At 40.0% G+C, this 18,458-nt stretch overlaps 1 protein-coding gene across 35 annotated transcripts in view; it reads right to left on the reverse strand.

Moving 5' to 3' along the window:
* Positions 1–538: 538 nt before the first annotated feature.
* The window catches only part of TRPM6 (transient receptor potential cation channel subfamily M member 6), a 196,124-nt gene continuing 178,204 nt past the window's right edge, over positions 539–18,458 (reverse strand). For 33 of the 35 annotated variants that reach the window (XM_077966225.1, XM_077966218.1, XM_077966235.1 and 30 more), the window contains 6 exons: positions 16,340–16,626; positions 15,984–16,066; positions 15,023–15,228; positions 9,049–9,100; positions 4,653–4,759; positions 539–1,134 (listed from right to left, as the gene is read on the reverse strand). In XM_077966225.1, the coding sequence (XP_077822351.1) occupies positions 1,001–1,134; positions 4,653–4,759; positions 9,049–9,100; positions 15,023–15,228; positions 15,984–16,066; positions 16,340–16,626 (869 nt within the window). In that variant the 3' untranslated portion in view covers positions 539–1,000. The remainder of the gene's footprint in view (positions 1,135–4,652; positions 4,760–9,048; positions 9,101–15,022; positions 15,229–15,983; positions 16,067–16,339; positions 16,627–18,458) is intronic. The other 2 variants (XM_077966231.1, XM_077966221.1) reach the window with 1 other exon arrangement.

The raw sequence follows: 18,458 nt of genomic DNA on the forward strand, positions 1-18,458 counted from the left end.
GGGAAGCCAAGCAGGCAGATTACCTAAGGTCAGGAGTTTGAGACCAGCCTGGCTAACGTGGTGAAACCCCGCCTCTACTAGAAATACAAAATTAGCCAGGCATGGTGGTGCACACCTGTAGTCCCAGCTACTCGGGAGGCTGAGGCACAAGAATCACTTAAGCCTGGGAGGCAGAGGTTGAAGTGAGCCGAGATCGCACCATTGCACTCTAGCCTGGGCCAAAAGAGTAACACTCCATCTCAAAAAAAAAAAAAAAAAAATATATATATATATATATAAAAACAATGTATACCCCATGTATACTGTATATATTATATATGGAAGGGTATTTGTTTTAAATTTCCCTTTCTTTTACAGAAACCTGAAATATCCAGGCATTATATGATTCACTGACAATATCTGAAACCCATCTAGATTTCGCCAGTATACTTGGTAGTCTGTGCAGGAATGTGCTCCAATCTGTGCAAATCCACCCTCATTCCACTGTTTTTCCTATCATTGCTATTCAAAGTCCTATGCCGTGGAAAAGACAGAGGAGGAAATCACATAACTTTTTATGAACATATATATAGATATAAATACAATCTGTGGGTGAGGTGACAAACAGTAGTAGGGGGTCCGGTCTGCATACATAGTAAGAAAATAAAATAAATGTATCTCCCCCTCACCCCATCCTTTAATGTGCAGGATTCTGCTCCAAGGTTCCAAGAGACCAGCTAAAGCAATGAGGTATACAAGAAAAATATTCCCAGCTGACTCATCCAAGCGTCTTCGTGTGGAACTTGAGGATGGAGCTGCAAAGTGCCCTGGACAGAGGTCAGTGTCTAGGAGAACCCATTGATCATATACCAATGAGGCCTTTGGACAGAAGGAGATGTGAGGCTCAGAAGGCGTGTTCCAAGGAGATGCTGATGTAATCAATGTCACATCAATCAATCTATGTTATCACAGAGTTCCTGGCAGGCAGGGCAAGCACTGGGATCTTCTTGCTCCTCCCTTTTTATAGTTGCATATCATCTTCTGGGGAATTTCTACCCCTCTCCCTTGCTGGAGGCTCCTCAGCTGATTCTATTTTTATCTCAAGTCCAAAGGTGGAATTTATCCTTTCAGGGGAATAGTCATTTCTTTTTAAATCTGCAAGGAGGACAAGTAAAAAGGTTATAGTGGATCCCCAAGAACCTACTGCTCATGAAGACAAATGGGACTTTAGACTGCCAAGTGTTCAGAGAGATCTCCTCTTCCTCAGACCATAGATATGTGGAACTCAAACCCTCGACCATGTCTAAATTAAGCCTCCTTTCCCACCCCAATATCCCCTCTCCCTTCCCTATGCTGTTTGGGCGCTGTTTATGGGGGCAGGGAAGAAAGACTTGGTTGCTTGCTTCAATACACAGTGCCCTATAAGGCATAATCTGGCCAGAGTTAAGTGAGACCAAATGGGAAATGGGGCATTTTACTGTTGAATGACAGGCAGAGGCAGAGAGGTCAGCCAAGAAGGCTGACTCCTCATCTCAGTGGTCAGCTTTCTGTGACAAAACCTGCACCTCAGGTTTGGTACAGCCAGTAAAAGTTCTATCCAGTTATCAGATCCTATGCTTCCTAAGCCCTCCTTCCATTTGAAAAGAAAAAAGTTAAAAGAAAATATTAAGAGGCATAACCTTTGTAAGATAGGTATGGAGGAAAATGGGGTTAAAATGTTTGTGACCTTTTTGTGCTATACTGATTGTATTTGCTAGCCTAGAACATGAATTTCTTATAGTATTTTTAATGCTAAATGAGGATTATGTGGACATAAAACTAATACATATTATATATTAATAATAAAACAATCAACATTTATTGAACATGTATGTTGATATGGTTTGGCTGTGTCCCCTCCCCAAATTTCGTCTTGACTTGTAACTCCCACAATTCCCACGTCATGGGGGGAATCCAGTGGGAGGTGACTGAATTATGGGGATGGATATTTCCTGCACTCTTTTCGTGATAGTGAATGAGTCTCACAAGATCTGATAGTTTTAAAAACGAGAGGTTCCCTACACAAGCTCTCTTTGCCTGCTGCCATCCATGTGAGAAGTGACTTGTTCCTCCTTGTCTTCTGCCATGATTGTGAGGCCTCCTAGCCATGTGAAACTGTAAGCTCATTAAACCTCTTTCTCTTATAAATTGCCCAGTCTCAGGTATTTTCTTTATCAACAGCATAAAAACAGACTAATACGTATACTACATAATTCAATCTTCACACAAACTTTATGAAACAGGTGCTCTTATGCCTGTTTTACAGAAGAGGAAACTGAAGCCCAAGGTCATATAGCTGGTAAAAAGCAGAACTGAAATGTGAGTTCAGTCTCTCTGACTACAGAGCCTATGCCCTTTATACTATCCTAAACTGCCTCTCATATAAAAAAAAAAAATGAAGGGAAATGTAATCAAACAAAAATGAAAAATTACCTCTAATCCTATTTTCCAGACAAAACTCTTTTTTTATTTAGATTACCGAATGTCTGAATAAACAAGGATATTTCTTATTTCCACTTAAATGTCGGTCAAAAACTAAGGTTTTGAAAGAAAAGATGAATTAGGACTAGAGATGGTGGAATTGCTGAATTACTCAAAACCTACCAGTCTATCACGCCTGTAATCCCAGCACTTTGGGAGGCCGAGGCAGGTGGATAACCTGATGTCAAGAGTTCGAGACAAGCCTGGCCAACATGGTGAAACCCCATCTCTACTAAAAATACAAAAATTAACTGGGCGTGGCGACAGGCACCTGTAATCCCAGCTACTCGGAAGGCTGAGGCAGGAGAATCACTTGAACCCGGGAGGCGGAGGTTGCAGTGAGCCAAGATTGCCCCACTATACTCCAGCCTGGGCGACAAGAGCAAAACTCTGTTTCAAACAAACAAACAAAACACCTACCAGTGTAATGCAAAAAAAATTATCTCAAGCTTAATCCTACAGGACTACTAACTGAGCTCAAGGATTGGAAGCAGTGAGTTCTGTCTCAAGTCTCCCTGTGTCCTGGCTCCTTGGATGTAGTCCTACATCTCCTTAGATGTAGAATGCAGGCTACCCTTCCAGGGTAAGAATGAATCAGACCTGGGAAAAGGACAGTACTGGAGGATGCTGAGTGAATGAGCCGGACTCCAGCCTGCCATCAAGGAATGACTCTGATCGTTGTCAGCTCCTGCCTTCCAGAGGGCCCTTACCTAGAGGTCCTGATGACTCTCAGTCCATTCCCAGCCCCTTCCTGAGCTCCTTTTGACCAGAGAAGCCAGTGGGCAGCTCGGTTGTGCACAATCTCTTTGCCACGTCAGGTATGTGATTTGTGAGAGTGAGTCCTGGCCAGTTGTGAGAGTTATGGCCCTCCCCTCTCTGACTGCTGCATTTTGATCTCCCCATTGCTGACTGACCACTATATTCCCAGTGGAACTGGAAGCCTGCTCCAGCTCTGTCTCTCTATGCCTTCACCACAGAAGCTCCCCCTACCTCTAACTCTAACAAGATTGGAAATCACCCTTGTGGCTGGGCGCGGTGGCTCATACCTGTAATCCCAGCACTTTGGGGGAGGCTGAGGTGAGCGAATCACGAGGTCAGGAGTTTGAGACCATCCTGGCCAACATGATGAAACCCCATCTCTACTAAAAATACAAAAAATTAGCTGGGCGTGGTGATGAGCGCCTGTAGTCCCAGCTACTCAGGAAGCTGAGGCAGGAGAATCGCTTGAACCCAGGAGGCGGAGGTTGCAGTGAGCCGAGACTGCGACACTGCACTCCAGCCTGGGCGACATAGTGAGACTCCGTCTCAAAAAAAAAAAAATCACCTTTGTTTGTTGTAAATTTACACCTGTCCCATCCCAGGTTACGATGGATGGTGCTCTTTCACTGACTTCAAATTCAGGGTATGATCATTTATTATAAGGTAAGAAGAGCTAATCGCTTAAGATATATGAAATCCCACTGTAAGGACAAGTTTGGTGTGAGCAAAAGTAGTAGGCAAGCTGAGGTACACATGATGCTTCCCTTCTGGGACAAAAAAAGGAATGCAACAGGGCTGGGACTGCCCATTTGGAGGGCACAGGCCTCCAGCTGCTTGCTTTTATAGTAGGAATTTTTAAGTATGTCATGTTATCAAATCAGATTTTTAAAAATACATGTTGCAATGTGTGTTTAAAGTAGCAGATTTTTACAGTAAAAAGCACTACTTTGATTGAAGGTGTCATTTCCCTCCATACCACACCCTCCCAAGTACCCAGTGGGTAAATTAGAATAGAATAGAAATAGAAAAGCTGTGGACAACACCCTGAGGCCATCGGCAGCTGGCAGGACCCAAAGTGGGGGGTGGGGAGGGCAAAGACCTGCCTCGGTCAGATTTCATCCCATTTAAAGTCAGTGGAACTTTTCCTTTGGAGTGACTGTGACAACTATTGGGCCCCATGTTGTTTTATCACATTTTGGCAGAACCCAAAGTAAATCCCTGTCCTTTTAATCCCTTTAGAGACTTGAAAATTTTGCAGTCAGAAAGTCAGGCCCTGCGAATGACTGTGAATGAGATAAAAATGTGATTACAATTCTCTACTTTATCCCAGGTTACAAAGGATGTTGTTCTATGAGAGATTTACTTAGAGAAAAACAGAACTGTTAGTGGCATACCCGGGAGTTTGAGCTTCCGGCAGCAGGAGTTACAATTATGTTTTGCAATGAAGTTTCTAATTGCATCTTCCCCCAAATTGGCCGGTCCAAACACCATTCCTCTTGATCTAGAGGAAATATCAGAATATCAATTAGATCACAGCTAAGAAAAAGGAGCTCAACTAGGATTCTCTGAGATACCGAACAGTATCCCATAGTAACCCAGTAAACTTGAAGGAGCCAACAAAGAACAGAGCACTTTGGGGAAACAACAATGTTAGGTTTGCAAATTTAAAATTCAAATGCACTTAAATCTTTGTTCCCAACTCCAAGACCTACTGTGAAACGCATTTCAACGCTAATCTGATAGAAGAGTGAATTTTCTATGTACCACATTAAAACAAAATACAGTGAAATCCTTTTTAATGCATATGGGGTGAAAGAGTGGCATTCATTACCAAATGTTCTACTAGAATACCCCAAAGGTAAGATATAAAGTAAAATACATTTGCTTTTGGGACACGCCTTCTAAAACGATGCATAGACATTGCTTCCAACCCAAATACTTTTCTGAAAATAACCATCCTCAAAAACAAATACCCGACTAAACCCTAGATCCGTACTCATGGCTCTTTCAAAGCCACTTGCTCTCCGGCAAACTGCTCTAGCTGGGCTTTTTGTGGAAAGACAAGACTATGACACAATGTGTTGGTGGAAGTAAAGTACATATGCTCGATGTAGGTGACAGAGTTACAAATAGAATCAGTATATATAAGGCACCTTTTGAATACTCTATAATCATAACAAATCCCCAGCAGATTCTAAGATCAGTGTTCATCCGTTATCATATCAAAGGCGACCATCATTCTTTGGATGTTGACACAGCACACCACAGAGCAGAGCACACCAGAAACATTTCCCAAGAAACTTTATGAAAGCTAATATTTTATTTTAATGACATGCAGAGTGGAAACAGCACATTTTAAAATCTGAACTCAATTACCGCTCTTAAATACCACGTCTTAAGAAAAAAGAAAAGCAAACTATCACAAAAGGAAACAATAAACTTCGCTTCTAAGGAATGCGGTTTTTCAAAAGGGACGTGGTGTAAAAATGGACTTTTTTCCATCCAAGGATTGAAACATTTATCTCAATTTCCACTTCCTTTTGGCAGAATAACAGTAGCTGCTCTGAAGATGTGCCAAGCTCAGAATGAGGGCTGATGTCAATTTGATCTCAGATCGCCTCTTTGCTCCGAGGCGAGTAGGTGGAGGAAATCTCTCGGGAAGACCAAGTGAACAGACACCCAGGATTAACTTTCCTGGCCACTCAATCGCTCTTACAGAGCACAGCTCTGGTGGTATTTACCCGGCTGCATAAGCTGCCTCTTGTTAACTATTCCTCTCTCTCTGTCCATCTGGTAAGGTACCACTTCAATAAGGTGAAACTGAAGGTGGCCAAAAAGTCAAAGCACTCAGCATTTAGACTGGGATTCTACGATGCCAATAAAGTGAAACAGTGTTATTTTAGTCGTTTACATTGAAGAATGCCTTTTCATAGTCTCTCCAACATGACCCTGTTAGAATATTTCATTCATTTGCTTTCAATACCTGCCATTTCTTTCTCCCAGTAACACACAAAAATCCCCAACTTAGAGATGCAACGCTAAATCTCAGATAAAAGCTGTAAGTTACATGATTTCCCTCTATGAGCTCTGGGAAAGTTAAGACAAAAGAATCAAAATTACTACAAAATGCATATAGCAGGAGTTCGACCACTCCCAGTGCAGGGGAGAATGAAGGGGAGTCGTAGGGAAATTCATTTGCATCTACCCGCTACAGCACGCCTAGAGCCTTGCAGTCTTAGATAACCAGGTTTTAAAAAAAATACAAGTAGCTGTTTTCCAGATTTTTCACAACACAGGAAAAGCAGGTGGTAGCTTGGTTCCACATGCGAGGAAACGCTAATTAGTGCCATCTATACATAGATTTACTAAAGAACATCTCATCATCATTTCATACTTGTCAAATGCCCAAAACTATCAAAGCAGCAAGCTAAAAAACTGTAATCCCAAATGACCAATAACCAAGGCAGAAGGTTAGGGAAAGTTAAGAGACAATAAGCACTTGAAACGATATGAGAATTTCCACCACAAGAATATCTTCTCTTTTGGTAGAGGGTTGTCCTTTCATTGACCCCTTCTCCTCATAGGAAAGTTACCATCTTCACTGAGCCTAAGTTTTCTCATTTGTGAACTGGGATTGAAAATGCTTCCTTTCATTGTTGTTGCAAAAGTTAAAATAAATAACGTGTGAAAGCACTTGCTTAAATCAGTGCTTCCCCAACTTTAATTCACACCGGATCACCTGAGGATCTTGTGGAAGTTCAGATTTTGATTCAGTATGTCTGGGCAGGGTCCTGAGATACTGCATGTCTAACCCTCTTCCCGATGATGCTGACCTTGTTGGTCCATGTCCCGTGCTTCGTGTAGCAAGTGCTTCAGACACGTAAGGCATTCGAAATGTGAGCCCCATGGAACTAATCGGACATAATTCCTCATGAGCATGAGAAAATAGTAGTTCTTGTTATCTTGACCATGAAGGCCAACTGCATCCAAAATTGGGTCACCCCACAAAACCAGGCAGGCCACAACGAAGCCGTCCTATCAGTTTCCAGAGTTACTATCCTTAAGTCATAAAAAAATAAAGTTGCCAGAAGACAGAGTTTCTCAACCCTGGTTGCCCGTGGAATCACATGAGGAACTTAAAAAAAATACAGACATCAGAGCCCTATCTTCAGAGATTCTAATTTGATGCCAATCCTTGGCAATTTTTTTTAAGTTCCCCAGGTGACTTTAATAGAAATTGAGGCCCACTGGCCTATAGCATGCAATTAAATACCTACCTGTCAAGGGGGATAATATAATCTTAGAATTCTAAATGATAGAATATTCAGGTCATATTAAGTGACATATGCCAAGGTCAAAATTTAATAAATGATAGATGGGATATACATAAACTTCGTTCATTATATATGCAAAAAATTTCCACTGCAAAATTATAAAGTACTTTTAGTATAAGATTCCTACTACTAACCCTTAGGCATACAGGGCTACTGAAGAAATAATATTCTTAGCTAAAACACTTTAGCAGAGCTTAAGTGAAAAATAATAAAGTCTTTATGTACCTAAGCGTGGTAACATGGATGCCACAGTCAAATAAATATCATAGGAATTAGATGTGTATGTTCAATACGGATCACCTTTATTTTCTCTAGTTCACCTAGTCCAATTAAATATCTAATACACTTTTAGATGGGCCTCTTTGCATAGAAGCCTACATATTTAGATTAAATCACTCAGTAAAATAACAGAGCACTAAAGCAGTGAATATTTATGAGTTCTTGGGGAGGGAAAGTAAAAATTTCAGATTTTATTGATTGCCCACTTATGTAGTTATATACATATAACTACTACCCAGGGGCCAAGTGTACACAATTATGACAACTAAGAAGTAAAAATGTATGCTGGCAGTTCTCAAGAGTGGTCTCTGGACCAGCAGCATCATAATTCCCTGGGAACTTGTAAGAAATGCAGATTATTTGGCCCTACCCCAAACCTACTGAAGCAGAAACTCTGGGAGTGGGGCCCAGCAATCTGTGTTTTCACAGGCTCTCCTGGTGACTGTGATGTAAACTCTTATTTGAGAACCATTGTTGCCTGCCATATTGATCAGTGTTTAACCCTCACCATCACTTCTTTCTACCCCACCTTTAATACAAGAATACAACCTGAGATCCTTTACTGCCAAGTCTTCCCAAAAGCCTGCTTCTGGGATAAAATTCCATGGGAATTCAAGGGACAGGTTGAGTCATCTCTCTATAGAATTTAAAATTCAGATCTTAATTAAGTCAGATTATCTGATGGTTCATATTTAAACTCCATTGTTTTGTCCTCTCGTAAGATTTGCTGTTACTAAATAGCACACTTTATGCCCTCAGCTTTCATTTTATAAGCATATGATGGAAGATGCTGCCCATGATAAGATGCAATGACTCCATTGTGAAGACAACAAAGGAAACTGTGCTTCGGCTATGACATTGTTCTCACATCAAACCCGCAGAAGCTAAACTTACACATTGGAAACCCAGTCGAATTTGCATTAGTCCTTATAATTTCCATTTATGTGTACAAATCTAACTGCAGATTTAATATCATTTTACATATTTCTGTATTTTCTTTTTACCCCCATTTCCTAACCTATGCTTTTTTATAATCATATTGTTTTTGGTCTATATACATAAGCTACCTAAAAACCTTTCTAGAATCTAGGCAGGGAACATATATGTTTGTAAATTATTTTTAAAACCATTTACTATGTGTTAAATGCAATTTTCTAAATGATAACACATAACTTACTGTTTGACTTCAGGTTTTATAACAGATGGATCTGTCAAATTTTCTCCAACACCTCAAAAGAAGAAACAAAATTCATTTAGCAAATGGAGATTTCATTTTCTTAGAAATTCAAGAAAATAATAATTAAATTCTAATTTCTTAATTTAAAACTCACAGTCACTCTGTAGTAAATCAAACATCATGAGCCCATACTTCACCACTAAGCAATACTGGCATGTAAGAAATTTGGCTGGGCACGGTGGCTCACACCTGTAATCCCAGCTCTTTGGGAGGTGGAGGCAGGCAGATGACCTGAGATTAAGAGTTCAAGACCAGCCTGGCCAACATGGTGAAACCCCATCTCTACTAAAAGTACAAAAATTAGCCAGGTTTGGTGGCGCTTGCCTGTAATCTCAGCTACTTGGGAGGCTGAGGCAGAAGAATCATTTGAACCAGAGAGGCAGAGGTTGCAGTGAGTTGAGATCACGCCACTGCACTCAAGCCTGGGCAGCAGAGCTTAACTCCACCTCAAAGAAAAAAAAAAAAAGCATGTAAAAAAAATCTGTACTTGTACCCCCTAAACATATAACGATATATAAAAACTAAATATAAAAAAATTAAATATTTTAATTCTCAAAAAAATCATGTAAATTAAATGCACTATAAAAATTGTTCAGAAATGTTTGAAAATTTTAGTTAATGCGCTGTTTCCCACAAACCCTCTGTTATAATAAACTTCTAGGCCGTAAATGATTGTTTTAGTGGTGTGTTCACAGTTACTAATAGTGGCATCTGTCATTCATTTACCACTTGCATATATCAGATATTCTAATTTTATTTTCTCTAATTCTCAGCAATTATAAAAGAAAAGTGTTATCCTCATAGCCTCATTTTACATTTTATCCTCATTTACATCAATGAGTACACCGATGTCCAAACCAATTATGTCATCTGTCAGAGGTTGCACAGTCCATACATGGTCATAACAGGATTAACACTGAGCCAAAGTTTGTGTTCCTAACACTGGTCTATGGTCTCCTTGGATGGATTCCATCAGTGCTCAGCAAGGTGCATGGTGCTGCGTGGTTTTGCAGGTACAACCTCTGCTCCATCAAAGAGACACACACTTACACTTTTTTTTTTTTTTTTTTTTGAGATGGAGTTTCGCTTTTGTTGCCCAGGCTGGAGTGCAGTAGCACGATCTCGGCTCATCACAACCTCCGCCTCCGGGGTTCAAGCAATTCTCCTGCCTCAGCCTCCTGAGTAGCTGGACTACAGGCATGTGCCACCATGCCCAGCTAATTTTGTATTTTTAATAGAGACAGGGCTTCTCCATGTTGGTCAAACTGGTCTTGATCTCCCGACCTTAGATGATCTGCCCACCTTGACCTTCCAAAGTGCTGGGATTACAAGCCTGAGCCACCACGCCTGGTCACATACTTATACTTTTATTCTACTCATAAACAGTAGAATAGAAACCGCTAAATTATTGATCTCGGTGATGATTACAACTGTGTATTCAGTTGTGAAAATTCTTTGAGATGTATGCTTATGCTATGTGAATTTTCTAAATGTATATAAGTCTTCAATAAAATTTACCTTTGAAAAAAAGATGACACTAAAGCCTAAAAAGGTAACATAGGTGCAATGTAAAGTTAAAATTTATCAAAACAGGAATCAGCACCTAAAGTGAATATCTTATAAAATACTAGTGGTGAGGAGGCTGATTTCCACTGGTGGAAATGTTCCAAGCCAGCCAGTAAGATTTGGGCACAATCCAGTGATTTCTGAGATCATTCTCTAATCAGCCCTGCTTCTCTTTGCTTGAAAGCAACTAATCTTGTGGGAAGATTATTTTAACATTATATAAAATTTGTAAATTTTAGTGTATTTCTACTTGTTGAGAAAACTCATGTTTTCTAGCCAGTATGTTTTAAAAAGATTTTTGCTATTGTCTGTATGTTTTACAATATACTAAACCTTTCATAAGAAAATGTAATCCTTATAGACTTTTACCGTATGAAACTGACTTCCTTAGAAAAATAACCTAGAGCTTGAAATTGGGTGACCTGGATAGCTCCCTTAATCTCTCTGAACCTCAGTTTTGTCATCTGAAATTGTGAATAATAATGGGCCTTATCTTACAGGGTTACTGAGAGGATTAAATGAACTACTGGACACAAACTGTTTAGCAAAGTGTCTGCCCCTAGGAAGCTGAAAAAATGTTCACTGTTACTCGTATTATTTTTCTCCTATCAAGAACTTCTTGTGAAGTGAAATTTTATTTCCTTACCACTAGTAAAATCACGTTTCTGATTGATTATCTCATTTCCCTAAAGTACTATGTTCCCAGAGGAACAGAACTCCTTATAAGAATGAGGGTAAAGAGTATCCACAAACCTTTATACCCCTAAACCCAATCTGACAGTCCAAAGATTAATATATACATAGTTTGGGGCACACAAATGGCAGAAGGACCTTTCAATGTGTGAAAATAGAGAATAGACCAATAGAGAATAGGCCAGGCACGGTGGCTCACACCTGTAATCCCAGCACTTGGGGAGGCAGAGGCAGGCAGATCTCTTGAGCCCAGGAGTTTGAGACTGGCCTGGCCAACATAGTGAAACCCCATCACTACACATACAAAAATTGGCCAGGTGTGGCAGCACACGCCTGTGGTCCCAGCTACTCGCGAAGCTGAGGTGGAGTATTGTTTGAGCCCAGGAAGGCTGAGGCTGCAGTGAGCCATGATTGTCCGACTGCACTCCAGCCAGCCTTGGCTACGCAGGGAGACCTTGTCCCCCCGCCAAAAAAAAAAAAAAAAAAAAGAAAGAAAGAAAGAAAAAAGAAAAGAAAAGAAGGTAAGGGAAAAGAAGGGAAGAGAAGAGAAAAAAGAAAAGAGAAGGAAAAAGAAAAGAAATGAAAAGAAAAGAAAAAAGAGCAGCCCCAAATACCCAAATACTGACTTCAAGAGAGTAAATGCTCATGTCAGGTAATATGCGGCATGCCTTTATGAGGAACTCAGAGATTGACATTCTGATCCCAACCACCTTTGAGTACATCAATGAACTTGTACATTGGTGGAAAGGAGCTACCTTTTTTGTAGTAGCAGAATTTATGATGATGACGACGTGGATGCCAATGCTGCCGTTCTGGAAACTGCTTTGTTGAATAGAAAATTAATAACTCTAAAACAATATTAATATCTCCAAATTAATGTTGAAAAATACAGTGAGCTAAAAAATGCTATAAACCACTGGAATTTGAAATATAATTGTTTTCAATTTCTGTTGCTGGGAACTAAATGTTGGATTTTAATGATGATGATTCAGGCCCTCACATGTAGGATTTTTTAAGTGGAGAGAGACCAAAAAACTTCAGCATAATTACAAGTGATTGGAAATTGGTCAAGTCTCTCCTTAGAGTACAGTTTCTGGCCTGGTGTGGCAGCTTCTGGGGTTAGTTATTGGTACTCCCTTGGAAGAAAGCAAAGAGGAGAAGAAAAGAAACTGAAAGAATAAACTCCTCAAGTGTTTTACACTCCTTCTCTCTGAAAGCGGTAGGGAACCACAGCACCCCGAGCAGGGCCTTCTTCTATAGAAGCAGAGGCTGCAGTCTCTCGGCAGCACCAACAGGACCACACAGCTAAGGGCAGACTGCCTGCAACTGCAGATCAACCTCCACATTAAAGAGTCACACAGAGACTAATGCTAACAGCAACAATTACTAACATTTACTGAAGGCTGTGTATCAGGAACTTATCTCAATTCTTGCCCTTAACAACTCTGTGGCTTAAGTGCCTAATATTATTTTCCCCATTTACAAATGAGGGAAGTGGGACTCAAAGTGGTTGCTCCGTGTTATGCAGCTAATTCACAGTGGAGCCAGAAGTCAGACTCTGGCATTGCAACTCCAGAGCTCCTCCTCCTAACTGCTGCTGGTGAGCCTCTGTCTCCACTTACACCACCCAGACAAGGTGCATCATCTCTCCAAAGACTAGAAATACAAATAAATTAAAGACAATATAAAACTGAACCAAAAACCATTAAGAGATTTTAAAAATTACATTCTATTTTCCCTTTTCAACCTGGTTTGGATTAAATATAATAATGCACATAAGCCTTTAGCCAAGTGCCTGGCACAAACATAGTAAATATTAGCTAGTAGTAGTAGTGTAACTGTTCATAATTACTATTATAGGATTCACATTCTTCCATAAATCCAGGTCTAACCAATTGACCAAAACTCTCCGATAAGTATCTCAAATTTCATCACACTCATTCTATGATGTCCACTCCTCCCTTCTTTGAAGGTCAGTGTTTTGACATCGTTTATTTGGAGTGGCCTATTTCTGCAATTCACATAATTGCCCAGTAAAAGAATAAAGTTAATTCTCTTTTTCCCTCAAGACTGTCAACACAGCATTTGTTCTGTTTAATGTTACTTCGGATTACTAAGAGACATAAAAATCCCCAAACATAAACATCATTAAACAAAAACCTATTCAAGTGGAATACAAAACACACTGAAGAGTCATCATTAATTCCTTAAAGTTTTTCTTTGGTTGTTTTGTTTTGTGTTTCTGTTTTTCTTTTTTAAACAACTCCACCCAAAACTCAAAGCACAGTCAAACACAGATGAAAACAATCAACCTCTCTCCAATTTGAGCTACAAAAATAGATGCCTTGGGCATCAATGCTCTGGGTTTATATGGATCAAGTACTTGCTGGTTTAAAAGCTGAATCAACTTGGTCATTTTAACTCTGTTTATATTGCTTCCTAAAATATTGGGTTTGAATTGAATTAGAAATATAATTCAACTCTGTGAGCAGCATCAATCTGAAAGGACAGAAGCACTTATATGTCATTTAAAAAATGCACTTGTATGTAGTTTAAAAATTTGTGTCCCATCCTTGAGCATGTGACACAAGTTTCAATCAAAGTGACTTTGCAGTCTTAGCAGACGTGGCTCACGATGCCCCAGGACTGTCTGCTTATCTCTACACTCTCCAACCTCCAAGAACCCAGAACCCGAGAGCTGGGAAAGTCAGACAGGACAAGAAAAAGGCCCAAGTTGTTCAAAGAAACCATAAGATGGTTATACCCTCTACATATGAAACTCTTGAAAGAAATAAAAGAGCAGTGAAAAGAAAAGAACAGGGATGTCTTAAGAATAGCTTAAGTCTGCATCCTGGCTCCCCCTTAAGTAGCTGTGCAACTCTGGGCAAGTCATTAAGGTTTCTGGGCCTAAATTCCCATAATATTTACCTCAAGGTGCTGCTTCTAGGATTAAATGAGGTAACTTCTAGGAAACTTCCTGGACTAAATCTCTTATTTAAAACCAAAGCCCCAGTCAGTGAGCCTAAGGACTAAACTTTGACCTCAATACATATTTTGTTCTGTCCCTGCTAGGAAAGCCTGCTGGAGATACTCTGTTTTGTAACGCAGGATTATAAGTCACATGTGAGGTGTTGATAGTCAGGAGATGTGCTGATCAAAGGCTTCCATTAAATAAGAGTGTGCTGCGTTGCCTCTCTCAGTCTGTGTATTTTCATGAACAGTTATAACAAGGGACACAGCAAAGAGAGCAAGCTAAATTATATATTGCTAAAGCAATAAGCTCAAAATCATGAAAAACACTCAGAATTTAAAAGTTCCTATGCGTATAAATGCATGCCTAAATATTAACATAAGACTAAGGTGAAGTCATAAAACTGAAAAATTTGTTACAAAAATCATTTCTCATTTTGCTCAAAAATTTAGATGTCTTTACATTTTAAACAGATAATCATCTGCCTACATTTTTTCCTCTACCTAAGTGGGAAATAACATAGCAGATTCCATGATTATCACTTTACAATGTCTCGAAATAAATGTGCCCACCTCCCTTCAAAGCTAAACAGAGCAACTCCATATATTACCCATCCTGGCTCTTGCAACATCTCTTTACACTTTGCCTCATGCTTGTTGTATCAAATCCTACATCATCAATCACCTTGCAAATCTAAAACCAGCAGCTCTCCCCGAGTGTACTCATAGGTCCAGTGAGAGAAAGCCAACATCAGCTCCTCCAGGGTGCTTGTGGGGGTGATTTCATCACCGTTGTTGTTGTTGTACTTCCGGAACTCCCCTGTCATATATTTCTCAATGGTCAACCACTGGTTGGCTGAATGGCAGTAGATTAAGAAAACTTCCAGGAACCTGTTAGGGAAAAAGAGGCCATTGATCCCCACAATACAGCAAAAGTGGGACTTACCTTACTGAGCAGTCATCAGCAGGAAAGATTACCTAACCCTGGTATGATGCAGCCTCAATGCACATGCCCTTGCCCTTTCTATGGAAGGGATAGGATGCAAATATTGTTAATTTTTTTTTCCATGCTTACCCATCTCCCTTCACTTTGAGGAAACTTTCCAACTCTTTCATGAGTACCAGACCCAACTTTTCTTGCTGTGCTCTATAAAGTTCCTTGTAAATGAAAGAATGAAGCTTTACTCTAAGTCCAGCACCAAATTATGATCTGTGTCTCAATAAATGAATCCAAGCGTATAAAGACACTCAAGTGAAAGTAACAAGAGTTTATTCTTACAAAATTCCTACTTTTATAAGATATTGGGGGAAGAACCATGCTTACAATAAGAATAATTTTTCTGCCATAATGCCCCTGGACATTAATAATAACACCCAAGATCTGTCTGTTTCCCATAACTGAAATCTTAGTTATAGCCTCTGAATCTCTTTTCCACTCATGTTTATGTCCATTGATCAACACCAAGGTATCTCTGGGGTCTCTAATTCTCCTTTTGTCAGTCTCCGAAATTATGGAAGAAAGAATCCAAAAATAAGATCACGGGGAATTTCCCCATGGATAAGATTTCTCATGAGTAATGGGCTGAGAAGAGATAGACAGAAATTCCTACATAAAATAAAGGGCCAAGATGCCAAGATTTTCTTACCTTGGTGTGTAGGGAATGGTTTGTGGTTTCACTTGGTTGAAGGTATAGATCAATTTTTGAGCAGCTCTTTGTTGTTGAATTTCCTACAAAATAGGGAGCACTGATAAAAATACTGGTTTACTGTGGTACAGCTATGATCATGAAATTAGGACAGGCTACCCAAATGTGATTTTTAGCCTTATTCAACTCCCACCACTGCCTGTCCCAAAAGCAAAAGTCCTACAAAACAATACCACCTCTAAAAAATAATAGGCTCCCCTTTGGGTGGAAGATAACGGCCTCAGATAAGGATGTAACCAGATCTCTTTTCTTTGACCTGTCCCTCTGGGCTATGGGTCTCTGAGTTTCAGACTTACCCTGAGGCAAAGATGAAGCACAGTACTCTCCTGGAAGATTTTATGCCACGTCCGCACAACCTCAGGAAGAAAGGACTTGACAATGAAAACCTGTCCCGGCTTGAGAATGTCATCCTCAGACCAAGTGCTGACGACTCTCATAGCTTTACGGAGGCCCCCATCCATCTCTTCTCGGGACAACACCTGTATCATCGCAGCTCTCCCACGCTGAGACCAAGAGGACACGCTTTTATCAAGGTTTAAAGGGGAACTCTCCTCCAACCTGTAAACAGTTATTTCTTCTCCTGCTGCAAAGAGAAGTGAAGGCAAGGAATTCAGTAAGATTGCCATGTCTGTGACATGGATAGTATCCTAAATATCAATGCAGAATCAGTTCAGTTACCCAAACAACCAGAGGAAGATGGGACTAGCAGGGAACAGAACAGAATAAGGACATGGATCTGGCCATGTTTCCACGTTATTTATTGTCTAGTAGATGTGGGGAAGGGGAGAAGGGACAAGTATCAGAGGATACAAAAGAATTAAGCTGTTCATACTGCAGACTATAACTGGACAAAAGCAAAGTAGTAAGGATATGCTTCTTCTGTTAAAGATAAATCCTTCTAAAGAGACGGTTTAACCTGATGGTGTTGCTCATTATCATCCCCCTAAGGAGCCTAATTAGACATTCTTTTCTAATTGTTCTTCTCGTGACCCATTAATACAGGTTGCATATCCCTTATCCAAAATGCTTAGGACCAGAAGTGTTTCAAATTTCAGGTTTTTTCAGATTTTTGGAATATGTGTGTATACATAATGACATATCTTGGGGATGGGACCCAAGCCCAAACACAAAATTCATTTGTTTCATATACACTTTATACATATAGCCTCATAGTAATGGTATACAGTATTTTTAATAATCTTGTGCATGAAACAAAGTTTCGAAAGTGTCTTGACTCTGACCTGTCACAGGAGGTCAGGTGTGGGAGTTTTCCACTTGTGGCATGACATTAGCACTCAAAAAGTTTCAGACTTTGGAGCATTTTAGATTTCAGATGCATTTCAGCTTGAATTTAATACAAGCTCAACTTGTATTAAAAATATTCTGCATATCTGCTTATGTGTACTCTATGTAGATCTGTGCTTTATATCATTAAAAAAAAACCTTATTTTTTTCTAGGGGTGGTAATACTCCATTGAAAATGCATGGTTTAACTCAGCTGGAGTCAAATAGTACCAACGTCATATCTCAGAGCCTCTCCTTCCTTCCTTTGTGCCTTTGGACAAGTTACTTAAAACCTCAATTTCCCCATCAGAAAAATGGGAATGAAAATACTGTTTTCATTGGGCTGTTGTAAAGGTTAAGTAGGCTAACATGGCCAAAGTGAATTACAACCTCAGATACAAACTCAATCCCACTTAAAGGATTTTAGACACAAAATACTACTTAACTGCTACATAGCTTCCACTTTTAGGCTGTTGAAGAGCGAAAAATTCCTATTGAACCTAAATGCTACCAAGTCAGTGTTTAATGTTTCTTAACAGAGCCACATACTCTATACACAACTTCTGTCCAGTTTCAGCTGGTGTTTCACTTCCCCCTTACACCTTTGCTTCATTTTTTTTTTTTTTATGAACACGGTACTGGTTTACCAAGGAATCCAATCCCTCACTCTTGCATCTAATTCCTCACCAATAAACACATCTAGGTAATGCTCAGTAACAACTTTTCAAACCTTCAAATATTTATTCTTGGTGCCCAGATAAATGCCACTGAAGATCTCTTTGAAATTCTAAATCCTTAGAGGCTTTAGAGCAGAGCTATTGATTTGCAAAGCCAGCCATGGGCCAAATGGAAGGGGAAGGCATCTGCATTAACAGTCAGAAGCCAGGCCGGGTGTGGTGGCTCAAGCCTGTAATCCCAGCACTTTAGGAGGCTGGGCCAGGTGGATCACCTGAGGTTAGGAGTTGAGACCAGCCTGACTAACATGGTGAAACCCCGTCTCTACTAAAAATACAAAAAGTAGCCGGGCATGGTGGTGCATGCCTGTAATCCCAGCTGCATGGGAGGCTGAATCACTCCTGTATCAAGTGATACAGGAGAATCACTTGAACCCAGGAGGCAGAGGTTGCAGTG

This window comes from Macaca mulatta, chromosome 15, assembly GCF_049350105.2.
Source record: "Macaca mulatta isolate MMU2019108-1 chromosome 15, T2T-MMU8v2.0, whole genome shotgun sequence".
NCBI lineage: Eukaryota > Metazoa > Chordata > Mammalia > Primates > Cercopithecidae > Macaca > Macaca mulatta.